This window comes from Diceros bicornis, chromosome 1, assembly GCF_020826845.1.
Source record: "Diceros bicornis minor isolate mBicDic1 chromosome 1, mDicBic1.mat.cur, whole genome shotgun sequence".
Lineage (NCBI taxonomy): Eukaryota > Metazoa > Chordata > Mammalia > Perissodactyla > Rhinocerotidae > Diceros > Diceros bicornis.
In genome coordinates this window covers 58858060-58882171 of record NC_080740.1, presented here as the reverse complement: position 1 = coordinate 58882171, position 24112 = coordinate 58858060, and the positions used below count along the sequence as shown (strand labels likewise).

At 40.9% G+C, this 24112-nt stretch overlaps 1 protein-coding gene and 1 pseudogene across 1 annotated transcript; one reads left to right on the top strand and one right to left on the bottom strand.

Annotated features, from left to right (window-relative positions):
• Positions 1 to 5455: 5455 nt before the first annotated feature.
• On the top strand, positions 5456 to 7001 carry CD14 (CD14 molecule). The gene is made up of 2 exons (XM_058542615.1): positions 5456 to 5669; positions 5759 to 7001. Exons 1-2 carry the CDS (start codon positions 5667 to 5669, stop codon positions 6887 to 6889), a joined length of 1134 nt encoding a protein of 377 aa, XP_058398598.1. The 5' UTR covers positions 5456 to 5666; the 3' UTR covers positions 6890 to 7001.
• A 4544-nt stretch (positions 7002 to 11545) lies between these two features.
• LOC131406482 (cysteine-rich PDZ-binding protein-like) lies at positions 11546 to 11858 on the bottom strand (annotated as a pseudogene).
• Between the last annotated feature and the right edge of the window lie 12254 nt (positions 11859 to 24112).

Below are 24112 nucleotides of genomic sequence, written 5' to 3'. Positions count from 1 at the left end.
AAATTCACAAGTACAAACAAATCCAGGAAAGGGAGTTGTTCTTCAAATCAACTTCCTTCCCTTGAATTTAATTCCACCGCTTGCAGGAAATCCGTGAAGTCTTTGATGTCTTCCACAAAACATCTAGTTAAATATCTGCAGACCATCATCCTGTCCTCCACATCTTCTCTCCAAGCCCAGCATCCAGCCAGCCCCTGGACAGCCATTTGTTGAGCACCTGCTGTGTACCATGCTCTGGCTGGGGATAGGGTCTGGGTCTTGTCCCTTTGCTCCTGGGACAGGCTGGCTTCTAACACCTACGTCTTTTTCCTGGTGGGGAAGGTAAGATAAATCCCTAGGCAAAATCTGTGTTCCTCCCAGAGTGTCTGCTTAGACAGTTATAGCTACCCAAACTGTTTTTTTTGCATTTATCTGCCTGGCAACACTGTCAACCGTGTAAGAAACAGCCCCATGACCTCTTTACTACATGGCTAGCTGTTCCTTTCTCTAGAGCTCCCGTAAGTCCTTGGTCTCTCCTTTGTAAGGGTCCTCTTCACTATGGACTGTAGTTCTGGATCTGTGTTTGCCTCCCCAACCTACTGGAGTACTTGAGGGACTGTGTGATGGTCATGTCTGCATTTTGGGGCTTTGCACTAGTCCTGGCACTTGGTCGACAAATGATGGATATTTGTTGAATCAAGGTGTGAATTGGAGATCTTTGCAGAGGCATTCTTGCCCTTCTTAGCCTGAACCCTTCATCCAGAGTGCCTCTCCTAGAGTGGTGGGATTTGCTGAGGAGCCAGGCTTCAGTGGCCTGAGTCTTCTGAATGCAGAGGCTCTGATGAAGAAGATAACAATCACTATCAATAAATGTGGCTCTGTGCCAAAGACTGTACTCATAGACAGGTACTACTATTATCTTCATTTTACAAAGCAGAAGCCCAGAAATCTGAGGCCCAGAAACTTGCCCAAGTCTCACAACCTCAGTAGTAGAGCTGGGATTTCAAGCGTGGCTGTCTCACTGCAGAGTGAGTGTATTTAACACTGACCTATAGTCACATCTTGGTCCTCAGGGATGTCCCAGTGACCTGGTCTGGCCTTGGGGCATGGCTCAGGATAGCAGGGCATTCTGAATAGGACACACAGAGGGCAGTGTGGTTTAATGAGGCCCCCTTGTTTGACATGAGGACAGCTGTGAAGTTACTTCTGGGAAATAGGGGAAGTGAGAATTCAAACATTTTTCTTTTTTTGCTAAAACATAATTTTATTTGTACTTTTTTTCCCTTTGGTGAGGAAGATCGGCCCTGAGCTAACATCCACTGCCAATCTTCCTCTTTTTGCTGAGGAAGATTGGCCCTGAGCTAACATCTGTGCCCATCTTCCTCTATTTTGTATATGGGTCACCAACACAGCATGATTTGATGAGCGGTGTGTAGGTCGGCGCCCAGGATCCAAACGCGCAAGCCCCAGGCCACGGAAGCAGAGGGTGCAAACTTAACCACTATGCCACAGGGCAAGCACCTCAAACGTTTTTCATGTAGCTCTTTCCCCAGAAACCCAGAGGTGCAGAACTGTGAGCACTGTTGTAAAAGCAAAACCCCTACCCCTCCGGGACACTTTTTTTCTTGGCAAAACATGTGAGTTACTCCTCACCTGAGGAGTTGAATGAGTTAATCCTCATTCAACACAGGGCTGGCCTTTCCTTCCTAGGACATAGGAATTGTGCTGGGGGGAGGGCAGGGGAGAGCTAGGTGCAAGTGGGAAAATTGTGGTAGAAGTACCCTGTTTCTCAATTTCAGGATGAGGACATTGAAACTGTAAGAGATCGAGCAACTTGGCCAATGTGTCTCTGTCAAACACTTCTACTTTTTTTTTTAATTGAGGTAAAATTGGTATATAACATTATATAAGCTTCAAGTGTACATCATTATAATTTGACATCCGTATACACTACAAAGTGATCACCAAAAAAAGTCTAGTTACCATCCATCACCATATACTTAACCCCCTTCTCTCATTTTGCCCACCCCGCAACTCCCTTCCCCTCTTGTAACCAGCAATCTGTTCTCTGTATCAATGAGTTTGTTTTTGTTTGGTTTGGTTTGGTTGCTCATTTTGTTTGTTTTTAGATTCCACATATGAGTGAAATCATATGGTATTTGTCTTTCTCCATCTGACTTATTTCATTTAGCGTAATACCCTCAAGGTCTGTTCATGTTGTTGCAAATGGCAAGATTTCATTCTTTTTATGGCTGAGTGGTATTCTATTGTATATATATATATACACCACATCTTTATCCATTCATCCATCGATAGATACTTAGGTTATTTCCATATCTTGGCTATTGTAAACAATGAAGCAATGAACATGAGGGTGTATGTATCCTTTCGACTTAGTGTTTTCGTATTCTTTGGATAGATAGCCAGAAGTGGAATAGCTGGATGATATCATGGTTCAATTCTTAACTTTTTGTGTGTGTGTGTCAGGAAGATCGGCCCTGAGCTAACATCTGCCAATCCTCCTCTTTTTGCTGAGGAAGACTGGGCCTGGGCCAACATCCGTGCCTATCTTCCTCCACTTTATATGGGACACTGCCACAGCATGGCTTGACAAGCGGTGCGTCAGTGCACGCCTGAGATCCGAACCGGCAAACCCCAGGCCGCCGCAGCGGAGCACATTCTCTTAACCACTTGCGCCACCGGGCCGGCCCACAATTCTTAACTTTTTGACGAGTATCCATACTGTTTTCCATAATAGCCGCACCAATTTACATTCTCATCAACAGTGCATGATGGTTCACTTTTATCCATAACCTCTCCAACACTTGTTATTTCTTGTCTTTTTGATAATAGCCATTCTAACAGGTGTGAGGTGATGATAGCTCATTGTGGCGTTCTTTTTCTGTTTTTTTGTTTTTTTGTGAGGATGATCGGCCCTGAGCTAACATCCGTTGCCAATCCTCCTCTTTTGGCTGAGGAAGATTGGCCCTGGGCTAACATCTGTGCCCATCGTCCTCTACTTTATATGAGATGCCGCTGCAGCATGGCTTGACAAGCAGTGCATCAGCCTGTGCCCGGGATCTGAACCTGCAAACCCCTGGCTGCCAAAGCAGAGTGCACAAACTTCACCACTATGCCAATGGGCTGGCCCCTCATTGTGGTTTTGATCTGTATTTCCCTAATAATTAGCGATGTGGAGCATCTTTTTATGTGCTTGTTGGCCATCAGTATGTCTTCTTTGGAAAAATGTTTATTCGGATCCTCTGCCCACTTTTTAATCAGGTTGTTTTTTGTTGTTGAGTTGTATGAATTCTTTATATATTTTGGATATTAACCCCTTTTCTGATATATGATTTGCAAATATCTTTTCTCATTCAGTAGGTTGCCTTTTCATTTTTATGATGATTTCCTTCACTGTGCAGAAGCTTTTTAGTTTGATGTAGTGCCATTTGTTTATTTTTGCTTTTATTTCCCTTGCCTTTGGAGTCAGATCCACAAAAACATTGCTAAGACCAATGTCAAGGAGCTTACCACCTATGTTTTCTTCTAGGAATTTCATGATTTCAGGTCTTACATTCAAGTTTCTAATCCATTTTGAGTTAATTTTTGTGTATGATGTAAGACACACAAGTTTCATTCTTTTGTATGTGGCTATCTAGTTTTCCCAACAGCATTTACTGAAGAAACTGTCCTTTCTCCATTGTATGTTCTTGGCTCTTTTGTTGTAAATTGATTGTCCATATATGTGTGGGTTTATTTCTGGGCTCTCAATTCTGTTCCATTGATCTGTGTGCCTGTTTTTATGCTAATGCCATACTGTTTTGATTACTATAGCTTTGTAGTATAGTTCAAAATCAGGGAGTGTGACACCTCCAGGTTTGTTCTTCTTTCTTACGATTGCTTTGGCTATTCAGGCTCTTTTGTTGTTCCATATAAATTTTAGAATTATTTATTCTAGTTCTGTGAAAAATGCCATTGGAATTTTGATAGGTATTGTCTTGAATCTCTAGCTTGCTTTGGGGAGTATGGACATTTGAACAGTATTAATTCTTCCAATCTACGAGTACAGAATATATTTCCATTTATTTGTGTCTTCTTCAATTTATTTTCTAAATTTCTCTCTCTGATAGCTCATTAGTAGTGTATAGGAATGCCACAGATTTCTGTATATTGATTTCGTATATTGCAACTTTACTGAATTCATTTATTAATTTTAACAGTTTTTGGTGGAGTCTTTAGGGTTTTCTATATATAATATCATGTCATCTGCGAATAGTGACAGTTTTACTTCTTCCTTTCTGATTTGGATGCCTCTTACTTCTTTTTCTTGCCTAATTGCTGTGGCTAGGACTTCTAATAGTATGTTGAATAAAAGTGGTGATAAGGGACATCCTTGTCTTGTTCCTAATCTTAGAGGAAAAGCTTTCAGCTTTTCACTGTTGAATATGATGTTAACTGTGGGTTTGTCATATATGATCTTTATTATGTTGAGTACATTCCCTCTATACCCACTTTGTTGAGAGTCTTTGTCATAAATGGACGTTGAATTTTGTCAAATGTTTTTTCTGCATTTATTGAGATGATTACATGATTTTTAGCCTTCATTTTGTTAATGTAGTGTATCACATTGATTGATTTGTGGATGTTAAACCATCCTTGCATCCCTGGAATAAATGCCACTTGATCATGGTGTATGATCATTTTAATGTATTGTTGAATTTGGTTTACTAATATTTTGTTGAGAATTTTTGCATGTAAGTTCGTTAAGGACATTGGCCTATGATTTTCTTTTTTGTGTGGTGTCTTTCTCTGGTTTTGGTATCAGGGTAACACTGATCTCATAAAATAAGTTTGGAAGCATTCCCTCCACTTAAATTCTTTTGGAAGAGTTTGAGAAGGATAGGTATTAAATCTTCTTTGACTGTTTTGTAGAATTCACCAGTGAAGCCATCTGGTCCTGGACTTTTATTTGTTGGGAGGTTTTTGATTACTGTTTCAATCTCCTTACTAGTAATTGGTCAATTAAACATCTCTACTTTTAAGAAAGCTATTACTTTTTAATAAACAAAGTTAAACAAAGAACAAGTCAGGAAAAAAAAGGAAGGAGAGTTGTTTTTCAAACCAACTTCCTTCTCTTGAACTTAATTCTAGCCCTTGCAGTCAGTAGACGAAGTCTGCAATCTCTTCTACAAAATATCCTGTTAAATATCTGAGGATATTCAGAGGATTGGGTTTGGGTCCAATCCAGACAGGATGTTATTAGTAACCACCAAGGCTAGGGAAAAGTTAAGGAAAGTACCTGGTTGAGTCGGTCGAGAATCCTGGCCTGAGGCACTGGAGATCTTCCTTTCCCATACCCGCCAGGCAAGCCTGGGGAGCCTGAGTCAGCAGGGCACTGCAGGATCCTTCCTGTTACAGCCCCTCTCGCGGCAACACCCTTTATTGCAAAATTTCCCAGAAGGGTAGTGAAAGGGGTGGTTGGATGAAAGAGAGGTGAGGAGTGACCAGGGTTCACAGAAGAGGGAACAGAGTGACATAACAGGGTTACATAAACTCTCAGGCCACCAAAGAGGACAAATACGTGTGTGGAGCCTGGAAGCCAGCGAGTGCCGCTGTGTAGGAAAGAAGCCGGAGCCCTTTCCAGAGTCCGCCGAGGACGCAGAGGCTCGGAGGACCTATCGACGACCATGGTGAGTGTATGGTCTTGGGGGCGAAGGGGGCCTACTCGGAGAACCCCAGGGACCTGCTGGGGCCGCCCTGACCTCCGCTTTCCTCCCAGGTGCACGCGCCCTGCCTGCTGCTGCTGCTGCTGCTGCCACTGCTGCGCGTTTCTGCAGCCACACCAGAGCCCTGCGAGTTGGACGATGACAATTTCCGCTGCGTCTGTAACTTCACGGATCCTCAGCCCGACTGGTCCAGTGCCTTCCAGTGCATGACCGCCGTCGAGGTGGAGATCCGTGGCGGCGGCCGCAGCCTGGAACAGTTTCTAAAGGGCGCCAACGCCGACCCGAAGCAGTATGCTGACCTTGTCAAGACCCTGCGCTTGCGGCGGCTCACAGTGGGCGCCGCACAGGTTCCTACCCTGCTTCTGATCGCCTTCCTGCGTGTGCTCGGGTACTCCCGCCTCAAGGAACTGACGCTCGAGGACCTGGAGGTAACCGGCACGCCGCCGCCGCAGCCTCTAGAAGCCATTGGGCCTGCGCTCTCCACCCTCAGTCTCCGTAACGTGTCGTGGACGACAGGAGGTTCCTGGCTTGCCGAACTGCAGCAGTGGCTCAAGCCGGGTCTCGAGGTACTGAACATTGCGCAAGCACACTCACTGGCCTTTTCCTGCGCACAGCTGCGCACCTTCCCGGCCCTCAAAACTCTAGACCTGTCTGACAATCCTGAACTGGGCGAGCGCGGGCTGATTGCGGCTCTCTGTCCGCACAAGTTCCCGGTCCTCCGGGATCTAGCGCTACGCAACGCGGGGATGCAGACGCCCAATGGCGTGTGCGCGGCGATAGCGGCGGCGGGTGTGCAACCCCACAGCCTAGACCTCAGCCACAACTCGCTGCGCGCCGCCGCCCCGGGCTCTCCCGCGTGTGAGTGGCCCAGCGCACTGAGCTCTCTCAACTTGTCGTTCGCTGGGCTGGAGCAGGTGCCTAAAGGACTGCCGGCCAAGCTTAGCGTGCTTGATCTCAGCTGCAACAGGCTAAACAGGGGGCCGCGAGCAGACGAGCTGGCGGGGGTAACTAACCTGATACTGGACGGGAATCCCTTTCTAGACCCTGGAGCCTCCAAACAACAAGATGTTCATCAAGAAGACTCGATGACCTCCGGCGTGGTCGCAGCCTGTGCGGGTTCAGCCCTGACTGTGGGGATGTCAGGAACTCTGGCGCTGCTTCGAGGGGCGGGGGGCTTCGCCTAAGGCCCAGGGGAGAAGAATGAATTGGCTCAGATTGCCCTGGCTCTGGGGAGCCTCGTCAGGTCGTCTTAACCAACCAAGCCTCTGCCCCATCTTCATTAAAATCTTAAACAACGGTCTGTGTCCTTCACTCAACAGATGTTTACTGGGTGTCTGCTGTGTGCTGGGCACAGTGCTGGATAGGGAATCCATTAGACTTAGACTTTCTTCATCCTAACTCTCTAGAAACCATAACTGCCCTACCTAAGAAAAGAACTCTAGGGGCAGAAGGGGCAGGGGAACGTTAGGGAGAAACATCAGGTTTCTGTGCTATAGGGGCTTTCTGAGATGACTGGCGCCTGTGTTAAAGGATGGTTGAATGGTTAACATGCCTAGGAAGATACAGAATGTTTCCTCTCCAGCGCATTTTCCAAGAGCCAAGTACACCCTTTCAAAGGTAATAAAATCCATAACCATTTGCTTATTCTCTCTTTCTTTCTCTCCCCTACCCTCCAGGAAAGAGGAATAGCTATGCCACCTGTCTGACATAAGCTCTGAGTTTCATAATTTCGGCATTCCTCTCCTGTAGTGTACACTGGCTTTCACTGTGCCATCTAATGAGGCATGGGGAACCGATACAAGATGCTGTCATTAAAAATCTGTCTCTGAACCAGAGATCTCGTGATTATGTTAGTATATGTGTGTGCACTTGTTTCAGGCTGGCTCTTTGATTTGCAAATAGGATACCATCTTAGACTCTTCACAGCTTCTTAGACCTTTCAGAGGCAATTAACAGGATGTGCCCTCTGAAACACATTATCTCAGAGATCCAGGACATCAGCCAAGAGGTGCTGTTCCTTCTAAGAGTCTCTTCTTCTTCACATCGAGGAGGCAATCATATCCATCAGAAAGCTAGATACCTGCCTCATAGGAGACCTAGTAGAGGGGTGGGAGGAGGCATATAAGTGCAGCCCTCCAGCCTGCCTCCCTCCAGTGTCCAGAGCCACACAGATAGGAATGGAGAATGCAAATTAACATTGATGGGAGAGTTACACAGGTCACCAGACCACAGACTCAAAGAATCATGAGGACAGCTAAATAAACTGCCAACCTCAGTCAGGAAACCCCCCTGGAGTATCCCCAAGGGGACTTCATCCAGCCTGTTGGAACATTTCTAGCATCAGAGAATTAACCACCTCAAACAGCTTCTTATATTTGAATCGCTCTGAGCATTCTTCACCAAACAGTTACAGAGCTCCTGCCCTGTGCTAGGAGCCTGGTATACAAAGATGAATCAGCAACATCCATGCTCTCAGGGGATTCTCAATCCAGTAAGGGAGACATACACAGAAAAGATAGTTGTGATTCAATGAGTGGGAGGGATCAACTCCATGAGGGAAGGGTGATCCTCTGGAAGGCTGTACAGAAGAGGAGACATTTAACCTTGGTTTTGAGAGGTAAATATCACTTCCTCAGGAAGGACATCCAGACAAAAATGGGCAGCATGATAAAAGGCTCAGAAACCTGAAAGTATGGGCCAGCCTTGCGCTCCTCTGTGGCATCCCGGGGTTTGCAGTTTTGGATCCCGAGCGCACGCCAGTGAACCACTTGTCAAGCCATGCTGTGGCAGCATCCCATGTAAAGCAGAGGAAGATGGGCAAGGATGTTAGCCCAGGGCCAATATTCCTCAGCAAAAAGAAGAGGATTGGCAATGGATGTTAGCTCAGGGCTAATCTTCCTCACAAAGAAAGAAAGAAAGAAAGAAAGAAAGAAAGAAAGAAACCTGAAAGTATATGGCCAGATCTGGGAATTAAAACTGATTAGGTAGGGCTGGAGATCCTGGTGATGGAAGCTGGAGACATTCATTCATTCAAGCGCCTATTATATGTCAGCACTATGCTAAACCCTGTGAATATAGCAGGAATAAAGCAGAAGGTCTTGTTCGTATGGCGTTCAGATTCTAGTTGGATGGTGGGGATGAGGAGAAGACAATAAACATATAATATATTAGACTGTGATAAGTGCTGTGAAGAGAAAGGAGACGGTGTTGAGAATTGATACATTATATAAGATTGTCAGGGAAGACCTCTCTGATAGGGGATATTTGAACAAACACCTGAGTGAATTGGGAAAGAGAGCTTAAGGATATCTAGGGGAATAGCATTTCAGGCAGAGGCAACAGCAAGCACAAAGATCCGTAGGTCATTGGGATGTTAAAGGAAACAGTCAGGAGGCCAATGTGGCTGAAGCAGGGTATGCAGGGGTGATGAGGGAGAATGGTAGGAGATAAGGTTAGAGAGGTAACAGGGCCAGATCATGTAGGGCCTTGTAAAGCAGTGCTACTCAAAATATGGTCCAAGGCACGTGCCAGCCTGCAAATTGTTTATTACTGCACTATGAGGAGACAAGTAAAAAAGTCAAGAATAAGTGTTTAGAAACTTGTATAAAATTTCACATTGCAGCAATATTTCTATTGTATTTTTAAAAAGTATCATCTGCAATGGATTGGAACTTTCAGAAAGAAACTTGGTCCCTTGTCAAAGAGATTTTGAGAAACAGTAAATATAGGGCGCGGTAAGGACTTGAGCTTTTGCTCTTAATAAGCTCAAGAGATCTCTCCCTCCTCTGAGCAGAAGAGAGAGGTAAGTAAGAGCATGTCATGAAGGGACTTGGAGGCCATCCTGCAGAGTATGAGGAGTCAGTCATTTGTTTTAAATGGACAATTAATGGAATCAAGTAAGTGTTTGAAAAAGCCCATAGGTGGCCATGTGGAGGATGGAGGATTGGACTCTAAGAGAGTGCTAAGGAGGTTATTGAATGAGTCCAGGTGAGCAAGGGTGACGACCTGACCAGGACAGCAGTAGCCATGGGGATGAGGGGAAGGATGGCTCCAAGAGCTCTGAAAGAGGCAGAACTGACAGTCCCAGGATGCCTGAATGTGAGTGAAGATGGAGGGATGCCCCAGGCTTCTGGCTTAGGTGAAGATAGTTTCACTCAGCGGGATGGAAATGCAAAAGAAAAAGAAGATTGAGGGAAGGGCACTTAAGAGCTTGAAGTGCCTCACGGACCCCCAGGTGGAGAAGTCCAGTAACCAGTTGGCCATAGTGATCTAGATCTGACAAGACAGGTTTGGGCTGGATACAGAAGTTGGGAGCCATCAGTGTAGAAGTGGTTGTGAGGTCATAGCTATGGGGAAGCTCACCCAGCCCTGGAGAGGATGGAGTAAGGGAAAGTGCTGAGAAAGGACACTTGGAAAACATCAGTCTAATTTAAGGATGGAGGAAGCAGGTTCCTCAAAGGAGACAGAGAAATAGGAGAGGAACTCAGAACTTAAATTGGGGGACACAGGGACAGAGCGGTCAGCAGTCTCCTATGCCACCTTCCCTACCTTCATCTCTGTCCGCTCCCCTCAACAGATTCTAGCCACTCTAGCATTCTTTCCTTTCGCACTTGCTCTTCCCTCTGCCTGGAATACTCTGGTCATTCATTTATTCATTCATTCAACAATTATTTACTGAGCTCCCACTACATGGCGAGCATTGTTCTAAGTGCTGAGGATACATCTTTAACAAAGCAGCAGAAGTCCCTGTTCTTAAAGTCCTTGCATTGCAATGGGGAGAGTAAAGAATATAGTGTGTTAGAAGATGGTAAGTGCATGGAAAAAAATAAAGCAGGGCCAAAGCGATCAGGAGAATTGGGGGTGAGGGTTAGAGATTGCAATTTTATATTTGTGGGTAGAATAGACCTCACTGAGAAGATGACTTCTGAGCAAAGATTTGAGAGAGGTGAGCGAGCCTTGCAGTTATCTGGTGGAAGCACATTCCTGGAAGAGGAATTACCCAGTACACAGGCTCTAGAAGATACAGGAGATGACGTCGGCCGGATGAGGGACCAGAATTTTTTAAGGCTTCTAGGCCACTGTAAAGCTTTGGCTTTTACTCTGGGTGAAATAGAAAGCCACTGGAGGATTTTGAGCAGAGGGTAACATAATCTGGTTTACATTTTAGAAGGGTCTATATTGAGAATGCTATATTGAGAATGCTATATTGAGAATAGTCTATAGAGGACAAGTTAGAAGACCAGTTAGGAAGCTATATTAATAACCCAGTCAAGAAATCATGGTGGATAGAGACAGAAAGTTTCGTGGTTGCTTAGGACCGAGGTGGGGGGCGGGATTGGGAATGGGCAGTAACTCTAATAAGGTAAAGGATTTCTTGCTGGGGTGATGAAAAGGTTCTAAAATTAGATAGCAGTGATGGTTGCACAACTGTGAGAATATGTTAAAGACCACTGAATTGTACACTTTAAAGGGGTAAATTTTAGTGTTGTAAATTATATCTCAATATAAAGCTCTTTAAAATAATACAGATGTTGGTGGTTGGATCAGGGTGGTAGCAGTGGAGAAGAGGGAAAGTGGCCAAATTATGTGCATATTTTGAAGGCAGAGCTCACAGGATTTTTTGCTTATAAGGCATGTTCAAAGATGACTCTATGATCTGGGGCCCAAGTCATGAGACTTGATGAGATCATTAAGTGTGTGAGTGTATTCATTTTTGTTCCTCATTTAAACTTGATTATTTGTTGTAAAATGTTATTTTGTAACTTGAACATCTATGTTATGCCTTGAAAATTCAAAGCAGAAAGTAGTCATACAGAAAACTGGAAACTTCATCAGTCCGTCTAGACAGATATTTGCTTGTAGTTTTTGGTATCTGAAACCTTTTCCCCACACATGGCACAGATGCCCTTTTTGTAGGCACAGCCATGGAAGTAATAAGAACATGGCTGGTGCACAGAACTTTTAGAAATTCTGTGAGTGGAAAACTTATTCTTTCCATGTTTCCAAAATTCTTTCAAATTTTGCTTTTTGAAGTCAAAGCTTTATTTTCACTCAGCTTTCTTCCACTACTTCTGCGGTATTCCTTGCACCATCTTTCCATATATCTGGAATGATAACAGTACCAAGTTTCTTTTCACATTTCTTGCACACCATGCTTTCGCTGACCACTTCCTTAGCAGAAGAAGCAGCAGCATCTTTGAAACATCAACACTACAGCCAAAGAAGGATTCCTCTTCCAGCCTATGTCAATCCACTTCTGGCCCCTACGATCTCAGCTACTGCCTATTCTACACTTGGAAAGCAGTTGGAGGCATAAATGCCAGCAGGAGGCAGGGCTACTTCATTTTCTAGATACATTTTTTTAAATGTCTGAAGACTGAGCCCTGGGACACTGCAACATTAAAAGTTCACAAAAATTGGGCCGGCCCTGTGGTGCAGCGGTTAACTGCATGTGCTCCGCTGCTGGCGGCCTGGGTTCGGTCCTGGATGTGCATCCAGGCACCGCTTGTCAAGCCATGCTGTGGTGGCGTCCCATATAAAGTGGAGGAAGATGGCCACAGATGTTAGCCCAGGGCCAGTCTTCCTCAGCAAAAAGAGGAGGATTGGCATGGATGTTAGCTCAGGGCTGATCTTCCTCACAAAAAAAATTTTTTAAAGTTCACAAAAATGGGGCCGGTCCCGTGGCTTAGTGGTTAAGTGCGCGTGCTCCGCTGCTGGCGGCCAAGGTTCGGATCCCGGGCGCACACCGTCACACCGCTTCTCCGGCCATGCTGAGGCCGAGTCCCACATACAGCAACTAGAAGGATGTGCAGCTGTGACATACAACTATCTACTTGGGCTTTGGAGGAAAAAATAAATAAATAAAATTTAAAAAGTTCACGAAAATGAAGATGAATCAGCAAAGAAGATGAAGAAAGAATGGCCTGTGAAGTAGGTGGGACAGGAGAGAAATATTCTGGAAGCTAAGTGAAGAAAATAATTCTAAGAAAGGGAGTGAAGTGGTAGATTAAATGCTGCTGAAAACTCATGACACGACTGAGAATAGGCCAGTGGATTGAACAATGTTGAAGCCATGAATGTCCTTGAGAAGGACAGTTTAGGTGAAGTGGTGAGGACAAAAGTCTAACTGTAGTATTTTAAAGAGATTGAGAGGAGAGGAATTGTAGAAAACAAGGATGGATATGTCTTTCAAGAAGTTTTGCTTTAAAAGACAGCAAGAAAATGGGGCAGTAAGCTGGGTCAAGAGAGGGCCTTTTGTTTTCTTTTTTTTTTTTAATTTTTAATTGTGTTAAAACATATATAACATAAAATTTTAAATCTTAGCCATTTTTAAGTGTACAGTTCAGTGGTATTAAGTATACTTATGCTGTTGTGCAACTATCACTACTATCCAACTCCGGAACTCTTTTCATCTTGCAAAACTAAAACTCTGTACCCATTCAACAACAACTCCCTATCCCCCTTCCCCCACAGCCCTTGACAACCACCATTCTACTTTTGGTCTCTATAAATTTGACTACTTTATGTACCTCCTATATGTAGAATCATACAGTATTTGTCTTTTTGTGACAGGCTTATTTTACTTAGTGTAATATCCTCAAAGTTCATCTATGTTGTAGCATGTGTCACAATTCCTTTTTAAGCTGAATAATATTCCGTTGTGTGTATATACCACACCTGCTTATCCATTCGTCCATCAATGGACACATGCATTGCTCCACCTTTTGGCTATTGTTAATAACGCTGCTATGAATGTGAGTGTAGAAATATATCATCAAGACCTTGCTTTCAATTCTTTTGGGAATATATCCAGAAGTGGAATTGCTGGATCATATATCCAGAAGTGTGATTCTATTTTTAGGTTTTTTTTTAAGAATTGCCGTACTATTTTCCATAGTGGCTGCTCCATTTTACTTTCCCACCAGTGGTGAACAAGGGTTCCACTTTCTCTATATCCTCATCAACACTCATTATTTTCCTTTTTTTTTTTGTAATAACCATCCTCATGGGTGTGAAGTGGTTTTGATTTGCATTTCCTAATTATTAGTGATTTTCAGTTCTTTTCATGTGCTTATTGACTATTTGTACCTTCTTTGGAGAAATGTCTATTAAGTCTTTTGCTCATTTTTTAATTGGATTTTTTTGTTGTTGACTTGTATAAGTTCTTCTTATATTCTGGATATTAACCTCTTACAGATAAAATTTGCAAATGTTTCCCCCCATTTCATACATTGCCTTTTCACTCTGTTAATTGTGTCCTTTGATATACAGAGTTTTTAAATTTTGATGTATTCCCTTTATCTATTTTTACCTTTGTTGCGTGTGGTGTCGTATCCAAGAAATCATTGCAATCCAATGTCATAAAGGTTTTCCCCTATGTTTTCTTCTAAGAGTTTTATAATTTTAGCAATTTGATCCATTTTGAGTTAATTTTTGCATATGGTGTAAGGTAAGAGTCCAACTTCATTCTTTTGCATGTGGATATAAGTTTTCCCAATAACATTATTCGAAAAGACTGTCCTTTCCCCGTTAAATGGTTTTGGCACCCTTGTCAAAAATCATTCAACCATATATGTGAGGTTTTATTTCTGGATTCTCTATTCTGTTCTATACAATATATCTGTCTTTAAGCTAGTACCACACTGTTATGAGTACTGTAGCTTTGTAATAAGTTTTGAAGTCAGGAAGTGTGAGACCTCTAACTTTGTTTTTTTTTAAAGATTGTGTTGGCTATTTGAAGTCTCTTGAGATTTCATATGAATTTTAGGATGGATTTTTCTATTTCTGCAAAAAATGTCTTTGGATTTTGATAGGGATTACATTAAATCTGTAGATCGCTTTGGGGAGTGTTGATATCCTAATATTAAGTTTTCCAGTCAGTGAACATGGGATGATTTTCACTTATTGGTGTCTTCTTTAATTCTTTCAGCAATGTTTGGTAATTTTCATTGTACAAGTCTTTCATCTCTTTGGTTAATTCTCGAGTATTTTATTCTTTTTGATGCTTTTGTAAATGGAATTGTTTTTCTTAATTTCAGATTGTTCACTGTTAATGTATAGAAACTCAACAGATTTTGTGTGTTGTTTTTATACCCTGCAACTTTGCTGAATTTGCTTATTAGTTCTAAAAGTTTTTCTTATGTGTGTGGAATCTCTAGGATTTTCTACGTATAAGATCATGTCATCTGTGAACAGAGATAATTTTACTTCTTCCTTTCTAATTTGGATGCCTTTTATTTCTTTTTCCTGCCTAATTTCTTTGGTTAGGACTTCCAGTACTGTGTTAAATAGAGGTGGCAAAAGTGGGCATCCTTGTCTTGTTCCTGATCTTAGAAGGAAAGTTTTCAGTCTTTCACTATTGAGTATGATATTATGTTCATTGGTTTTCAAAATGAGAGAAATAGCGTGGTTGTATGCAGATGGGAATAATCCAACAGAGAGGGAAAACTTGGTGATTCAGGAGAAAGAAGAGAGCCCTGCTGGAGGAATGTCCTTAAGTAGGTAAAAGGGACTGGTACCTAATTCACACTGGAGGGGTTGGCCTTAGTGTAAGTAAGCACAGGAACAGTCAATTTATAGTCCCAGGCTGGAAGGCAGAGTATCTGGGCAAAGATGCTGGTGGGTAATTGTAATAGCAGGAGTCTGTGGATAGTCTTTGAAATTAAAGCTCTAAATACAGATCTTTGTACGGCAGGCACTTTCTCATTGTTCAGGATTCAATTCAAATGTCACTTCATTAAAAGGAGCCCCTCCTACCTCATTATCCTGATCACAACATCCTATGTTATTTTTTTCACAACATTGATGTCAATTGGAAATCATCTTCTTTATTTATATCTTTTTTTGTTTGTTTAGTATTGTTTTAAAGCTCCATGAGAGCAACAGTTGTGTCAATCTTGTTCAGTTCTGAATCTCCAGTTCCTAAAAGAGTGCCTGGCACATGGCAGGTGCTCCATAAATCTTTACCAAATGATTGAATGAATGAGAGGAGTGGGCTGAGGGCTTTATTGCTGCCATGAGTTAAGTGAGAAAACAATGATTAGCATTTTACTTCACCAAGATCAAATAAAAAGATTTGCCTAACTGAGGCTGGAGACCATAAAGTGTGTGTCACAATTCCAGTCACAAGGCATGTGATATTTTTTGATCTGATAGTGCAAAGCAGCCTAGGAGCAGGATTCATTTATTCAAAATTGAGGGTGGGTGGAGGTTGTGGCTGAAGATGACAATGCAGAAAGATCCTGAACTTGCCTCTTCCCACGGACACACTGAATCTACAGCTACACATCAAAAAATTTCCTCTAAAGAAAACCCCTAAAAACTGGCAGACCAAAATTGGAGGTGGGGGCACAGGGCAACCTAAGTGAGGCCCAAGGATTGAGCAAGTTGTGCTGATAAGAAAGGCTGAAAGGCTGAAAAATGTGCCCTGGACAGGGAGGGAAGTGAGACAAGGACTGGGAGATGAATTAAAAGAAGCAAGGGCTCCATTTCCACAAGGCACAATGAGGTCAGGTATCCAGTGTGGTGAGATGAATTTTAGACCTCAAGGGTAGGACTAGAGCCATAGGACTTCCTTTTCTGAGCCAAAATCAGTCTCCCTATGGTGTCTTTTGTCCCTTTCCTGTCATCTGGAACCACACAGACGTCAGTTCTTTTCCTCCGGAAGCCGCATACTCTGAGTCAAGAGTTTTTGTTCTCTTCCATGGAGTCTTCTTTTCTCCAACACAAATCCCCCTGCCACTTCTAACCCTCAGAGCCCCCTCATTCTCCAGATCATGGGAGGCTTTTTAGGAGCCACTTAGAATTACCTGTAGTGGAAGAAATTTGAATACTGACTTAGACCTTTGAGGATATTAAAAAATTCCTACTTTGTTTTTTAGGTATGGTATTGTGTATGATAGGTATGATATTGTGGTTATGTTTAAGAAAGAGTGCTTGACAAAGATATCACAAGAAAAGGAAACTACAGTCCAATATCCCTTATGGATATGGATGCAAAAACCCTCAACAAAATACTAGAAATTGACTCCAGCAATGTATAAGAAGAATTATACACCATGACCAATTGGGATTTATCCAAGGAATGCACAGTTGGCTTAACATCTGAAAATCAATTAGCTTAATACACCATATCATATCAGAATAAAATATAAAAACTACATGATCATCTAAATACACACAGAAGAAGTGTTTGACAAAATCCAACAACTTTCATGCCAAAAAAAATCTCAACAAACTAGGAAGAGAAGGGAATTTTCTCAACATGATAAAGGATATCTGCAAAAAAACCATCAGTCGATATCATAGCTAATAGTAAAAGACTGGATGCTTTTGCCTTAAGATGAGCAACAAAACAAGGATGTATGTCCTTATCACCTTTGGATTTTATTCAACTGGATTTTATCACTGGATTTTATTCAACATTATACTAGAGATTCTGGCCACGGCAATTAATCAAGAAAAAGAAATAAATGGCATCCAGATTGGAAAGCAATAAGTAAAACTATCTCAATTCACAGATTTTATGATCATATGTATAAAAAAAGCCTATGAATTCACTAAAATATATTAGAACTAATTAAGTTCAGTAAATTTGCAAGATACAAGATCAATATACAAAAATCAATTGTATATCTCCACACTCTCAATGAACATCCTGAAAATAAAATATTTTTTAAAATTCCATTTACAATAGCATCAAAAAGAATAAAATACTTAGGAGTAAAGTAAAGTAACAAAAGAAGAGCAAACTTACACTCCTAAAACTACAAAATATTATTGAAATAAATTAAAGGAGATATAAAATAAATGGAATAACATCTCATGTTCATGGATCTTAATATTGTTAAGATGTCAATTCTCCCTCTAATTGATTCAATGAAATTCTTATAAGAATCTAGCTGATTTTTTTGTATAAATTGGTGATTCTAAAAAGTGATTCTAAAGTTCATATGGAATTTCAACAGATGCCGAACAGACAAAACAATCCTATAAAAGAAGAACAAAGTTAGAGGATTCATTTCCTGATTTCAAAACTTACTGTGAAGCAAGAGTAAGCAACAGTGTGTACTGGCATAAAAACAAACACAGGCATCAGTAGAAGAGAAGTGAAAGTCCAGAAATAAACCCATGTTTCTATGGACAGCTATTTTGACAAGGACATCAAGAACATTCAATGAGGAAAGACTCATCTTTTTAACAAGTAGCACTAGAATGCCTGGATATCCAGATACAGATGAATGATGTTGGACCCTTATTTCAGACCATATACAAAAATTAACTTAAAATGGATTAATTACCTAAATATAAGAGCTAAAACTATAAAGCTCTTAGAAGGAAACAGATATTCATCCTCATGATCCCTGATCTGGCAAGGAATTCTTAGATATGACACCAAAAGCAAAAGCAACAACAAGAACAAAATGATAAACTGGACTTTATCAAAATTAAAAACTTCTGTCCATCAAAAGACATTGTCAAAAAGATAACAAGACAGCCTACAAAATGGGAGAAAATATTTGCAAATTATATATCTGATAATAGTCTAGTATCCAGGATATATATAGAGCTCCTGCAACTCAGCAACAGACTAAAAACCCAAATAAAAAATGGGGAAAAGACTTGAATAGCCACTTCTCCAAAGAAGATATACAAATATCTGACAAGCACGTGAAAAGATACTCAACATCATTATTCATTAGTGAAGTGCAAAAAGACAAACAACAATTAAAAGCTGGGCAAAAAACTTGAATAGATATTTCTCCAAAGAAGCTATACAAATGGCCGAGAAGCATGTGAAAAGATGCTCAAAATCATTGGTCATTAAGGAAATGCAAATCAAAAACATAATGAGGTACCACTTCACTCTCACTAGTATGTCTCTAATAAAAATAAAAAAGAAATATAACTGTTGGTGAGAATGTGGATAAATAAGAACATTCATACATTGCTGGTGGGAATGTAATATGGTGCAGCCACTGTGGAAAACAGTTTGGCGGTTCCACAAAAAGTTAAATATATAATTACCATATGATCCAGCAATACTACTCCTAGGTATACATGCAAAAGAATTGAAAAGGGGTATGTAAACAAATTTTTGTACCAAAATTTCATAGCAGCACCGTTCACAACAGCCAAAAAGCATCCATCAACTGATGAATGAATAAACAAATGTGGTATATACATACAATGGAGTGTTACTTAGCCTTAAAAAGCAATGAAGTACTGATACATGCTACAACAAGATGAACCTTGAAAACATTACGCTAAGTGAAATAAACCCAGACACAAAGGACAAATACTGTATGACACCACTTATATCAAAGATCTACAATAGGCAAATTCAGAGACAGTAAGTAGATTAGATGATACCAAGGTCTAGGGGGAGGGGAGATGGGAGATATTTGCTTAATGCGTACAGAGTTTCTGTTTGGGATGATGAAAAAATTTTTGGAAATAGTGATGGTGGTTGCATAAATTGTGAATGTAATTATTGCCACTTATTGTATTGTATACTTAAAAATGGTTAAGTATACAATAAATGGTGAATTTTATATGTATATACATATTTTTTTTTACCAGAATACAAAGAAGAAAGATTCCAAATCAACAACCTAACTTTATACCTTAAGAAACTGGAAAAAAGAGCAAACTAAATCCAAAGCCAGCAGAAGCTAGGAAATAATAAAAATTAGAGCAGAGATAAATGAAATAAGGAATAGAAAGAAAAATAGAGAATCAATGAAACCAAAAGTTGGATCTTTGAAAAGATCAACAAAATTGACAAACCTTTAGCTAGACTAAGAGAAAAAGGAAAATGCAAATATCTAAAATCAGAAACGATAGTGGGCCATTAGTACTGACCTTACAGAAATTAAAAAGATCAAAGGATTTGCTATGAATACCAACAAATTAGATAATCTAGATGAAATTAATCTAGGACAAATTCCTAGAAATAAACAAACTGACTCAAGAAGAAATAAAGGGGCTGGCCTGGTGGTGCAGCGGTTAAGTGCGTGCACTCTGCTTCGGTGGCCTGGGGTTCACAGGTTCAGATCCCGGGTGCAGACTAATGCACCGTGTGTCAAGCCATGCTGTGGCGGCATCCCATATAAAGTAAAGGAAGACAGGCACAGATGTTAGCCCAGGGCCCAATCTTCCTCAGCAAAAAGAGGAAGATTGGCATCGGATGTTAGCTCAGGGCTGACTTTCCTCACAAGGGAAAAAAAAAAAAAAAAAAAAGAAGAAATAGAAAATCTCAACAGATCTATAACAAGTAAAGAGATTGAATCAGTAACCAAAAATCTCAGAACAAAGAAAAGTTCAGAACCAGATGGCTTCACTGGTAAATTCCACCAAACATTACAAAGAATTAACACCAATCTTACTCAAACTCTTTCAAAAAATAGAAGTGGAAGAAACACTTTCTAAGACATTTTATGAAGCCAGCATTAACTTGATACCAAAGATAGACAAAGATACCACAAGTAAAGAAAACTACAGACCAATCTCCTTTATGATATAAATATAAAAGTTCTCAACAAAATACTAACAAACAGAATCCAAAAAACACATTAAAAGGATTATACATCATGACCAAGTGGGATTTACCCCAGAAATGCAAGTGTGATTCAACACAAGATAATCAATCAATGAATACATCAATTAATACAACAAAGGGGAAAAAACACATGATCATCTCAATAGATGCATTTGACAAAATTCAACACCCTTTCATGATAAAAAAAAAAAAAGCCCTCAACAAACTCAGAATGGAGATAAATTCCTTTTATATGTATATATATATATATAAATATATATATATATATATATAGGCATTATATATATATATATTTATAAAGGGCATTAATGAAAAACTCACAGCTAGCATCATATTCAATGATGAAAGACTGAGTGCTTTTCCCCAAATATCAGGAACAAATCAAGGATGTCTGCTTTCACCACTGCTATTCACCATTGTAGTGGAAGTCTTAGTCAGAACAATTGGGCAAGAAAAAGAAATAAAAGGCATTTAAATTAGAAAGAAAGAAGTAAGACTATATTTTCAGATGACATGATTCCATATACAGAATATCCTATAGAATCCCCAAAAATCTACTAGGGCTAATGAACAAATTCAGCATGGTTTCAGGGTACAAGATTAACATAAAAAAATCAGTTGCATTTCTATACATCAGCAATGAACAACCTGAAAAGGAAATTAAGAAAACAATGGCATCCAAAAGAATAAAATTGGAATAAAATTACCAAGGAGGTAAAAGACTTGTATAATGAAAACTATGAAACATTGCTGAAAGGAATTAAAGAAGACCTAAATGAATGGGAAGACATCCCATGTTCATTGATTAGAAGACTTAATATTGTTAAGATGGCAATGCTCCCCAAAGTGATCTACAAGTTCAGTGCAATCCATATCAAAATTTCAATAATTTTTTTTGCAAAAATGGAAACACTGACCCTCAAATTCACATGGAATTGCAAGGGACCCTGAATAGCCAAACCAATATTGAAAAAGAAAAACACAGTTGGAGGCCTCAGAATACCCAATTTCAAAATTTATTACAAAGCTACAGTAACTAAAATAGTGTGGTACAGGCATAAGGATAAACATATAGACCAACCGAGTAGTATTAGAGTCCACAAATAATAACCCAAACATCTATAGCCAATTTTTTTTTGACAAGGATGCCAAGACCATTCAATGGAAAAGAAACAGCCTCTTCAACAAATGATGCTGGGACAACTGGTAACCACATGCAAAAGAATGATATTGGACCCCTACCTCACACCATATACAGAATTTAACTCAAAATGGATAAATGGCTTAAATATCAGGACTAAAACTATTAGAAGAAAACATAGGGATACTACTAGCTTGCTATCATGTTAATCGAAACTGCCCCTATAACTGAAAGACATAAAATAAATCTTAAACATGAAATACCCATAATATCTTGGGTGATGTCAGAGAAACCCTCTAATGGGTAAGGCAGTGCCAAAAAGAGTTCCATAATAAAGTGGAAATTCTTTGTGCAGGAACATGCTACTGGGGGAATGCAAAAAGATACCATATTCCTTCACAGGTACACTTTTTACCCTAGGACTGACTTCAGAACAACCAACCAAATTCTATTCCCACCTGGACAGTCTCCTACGAATGGCTCTCTATTGACCAGCAAAGAGCTGCTTCGTTAATATTGGCAGTTCCAAGGAGAACATATAGCATCTTATTTGTAAGCCTGCCACTCTGATTGAAGAAGTTAAAAAAAAATCAGCTCAGTAGGCTGAATTGCACGCTGTTTGCTCCTAGGTTTGGGTTTTTACTCACTCATGGCAAACAGAGGCATGAGTCAGTAAAAAATGGCAAATAGACAACAGCCTGCCCATATGGTCAGGCAGAAGAGTAATGGAAAACTGGCCTACTGAAGAGATGCCCGTATGGAGCATGACCCTATGGAAATCATTACGAGAATTTGAAGTATGCATTAAAGTAGGACACATCGATGCCTAACAGAAGAAGAGCCTTCCAGGATTGGAAGGTGGTTGGAACCAGTGAGTGAATTTCCTGGTGTGCTCACTTGAGGTGGTCACCTGGGTCCATGATATGAGTGGACATGGGGGTTCTGTGGCAACGCAGAGATGGGCTGAATCTAGACATATTCCTCTTGCACCCTCTGAGGTTGGGTGCAACTGCCAACAAGAACTGTTCTGTCTGCCAACAAGAGAGACAGAGACTGCAGGTGGCTCTGAGACAGATTCTCCAGGGGGAAGGCCCTGCACATAGCTGGCAAATGGATTACACTGAACCAATGCGAGTAGCCCTGGGGGCTACAAATGGGGTCTGACAGGAACTGGGCTTTTCATACCTGGTGATAGTTGCAAACATTCAAGATACTATTAAATGATTGGAACAAAAGATACTGTAACAATTTGGGTCACCAAGTTACCTTTCTTCAGACCAAGAACCACACTTTACAGCCCATAATGTCCAAAAGTAGGCCAAGAAATACCACATCAAATGGACAAATCATGTTGCATATCATTCTCAGAGTAATAGTTTAATAGATAACTGGAATGAGCAGTTGAAACATTTATTACCTAAAACAGGGGGGAGATAAAGTCATGAAGGGCTTGCCTACGTGCTTTCATGAGAATATGCTCAAATTCAACATGAGGGGGCAAAGGGAGAGTCCCCACTGCATAGATTTACCCACTTCTCTGGGGGATATAGGGAATAGGGAGTGCGGGAGCATGCTGGTATGACTATAATATTCTTCCCCATATCACCTCAAATTTCTTTTTCCCCACCTGATGCAGAGGTCCCAGGCCCAAGGATGCATCTGCAGGTGCCAGAGCAAGGATGATCCCTAAGCAAGGAACTGTAACTATGCCTTTAAACTTTTTTTTTAATATAATTTTATTTATTTATTTTTCCCCCAAAGCCCCAGTAGATAGTTGTATGTCACAGTTGCACATCCTTCTAGTTGCTGTATGTGGGACGCGGCCTCAGCATGGCCAGAGAAGCTGTGCATTGGTGCGCGCCCGGGATCCGAACCCGGGCCACCAGCAGCGGAGCGCACGCACTTAACCGCTAAGCCACGGGGCCAACCCCTATGCCTTTAAACTTTTATGTCAGAATTCCTAAGGGCTTGATAGGGTAAATTGTGACTTCAACCCACCTGGCAAAATTGGAGTTGACAGTGATTGCTGCTTTGTTGCCTAGTGGTCTAGATAGCCCACTAGTTCTGTATCTACGTAATGCTATTCTATATGAATGGGAGTGGATTGAGGGGGAGGCACTTGCTAGACTAGTATTGTTGCCAGAAATCTGGACCAGCGCAATGGCCAAACATAACATCCCTTCCAAAGGCGGAAAAGTTTGGGTGTAAATGGAGAGAAGGAGGAATAGTAGCTGAGGATAAAGGAATAAATAAATGGGTTATGCAATGAGGGAAATCCAATATTACACTAACACTTTGAAAGAAGCTCAGAGCAAAAGCTGATATTGTCTCTTAGCTCAGTTATACCAGATGTCTGAAGGTGAAGCCATATATTGCTGAGACCACTTGCTTTTGGAACCTAACAAGATTGAATGGAAGACTGCAAACCTGAGTGGCCTTGCCGTGAGAGACATTTTGATTATAAAATATGGTGATGGACTGGACTAATTACTCTTATTTTTCACATTACGTCTACACAATGAGATATAATACTGGCACTGTTGGTAAGATTATAATACCGATATTGATAGTCAAATGTGTAGGGAAATTGAGTTAAAAGCCTCCTATGTCTACTCTACACTGATTTCTCCAAGTGTTAGGCATATTCATGTTGTTACTGTTGCTCTATCTATTATATAAATGCCATACCAAATGTAGATGATCAGA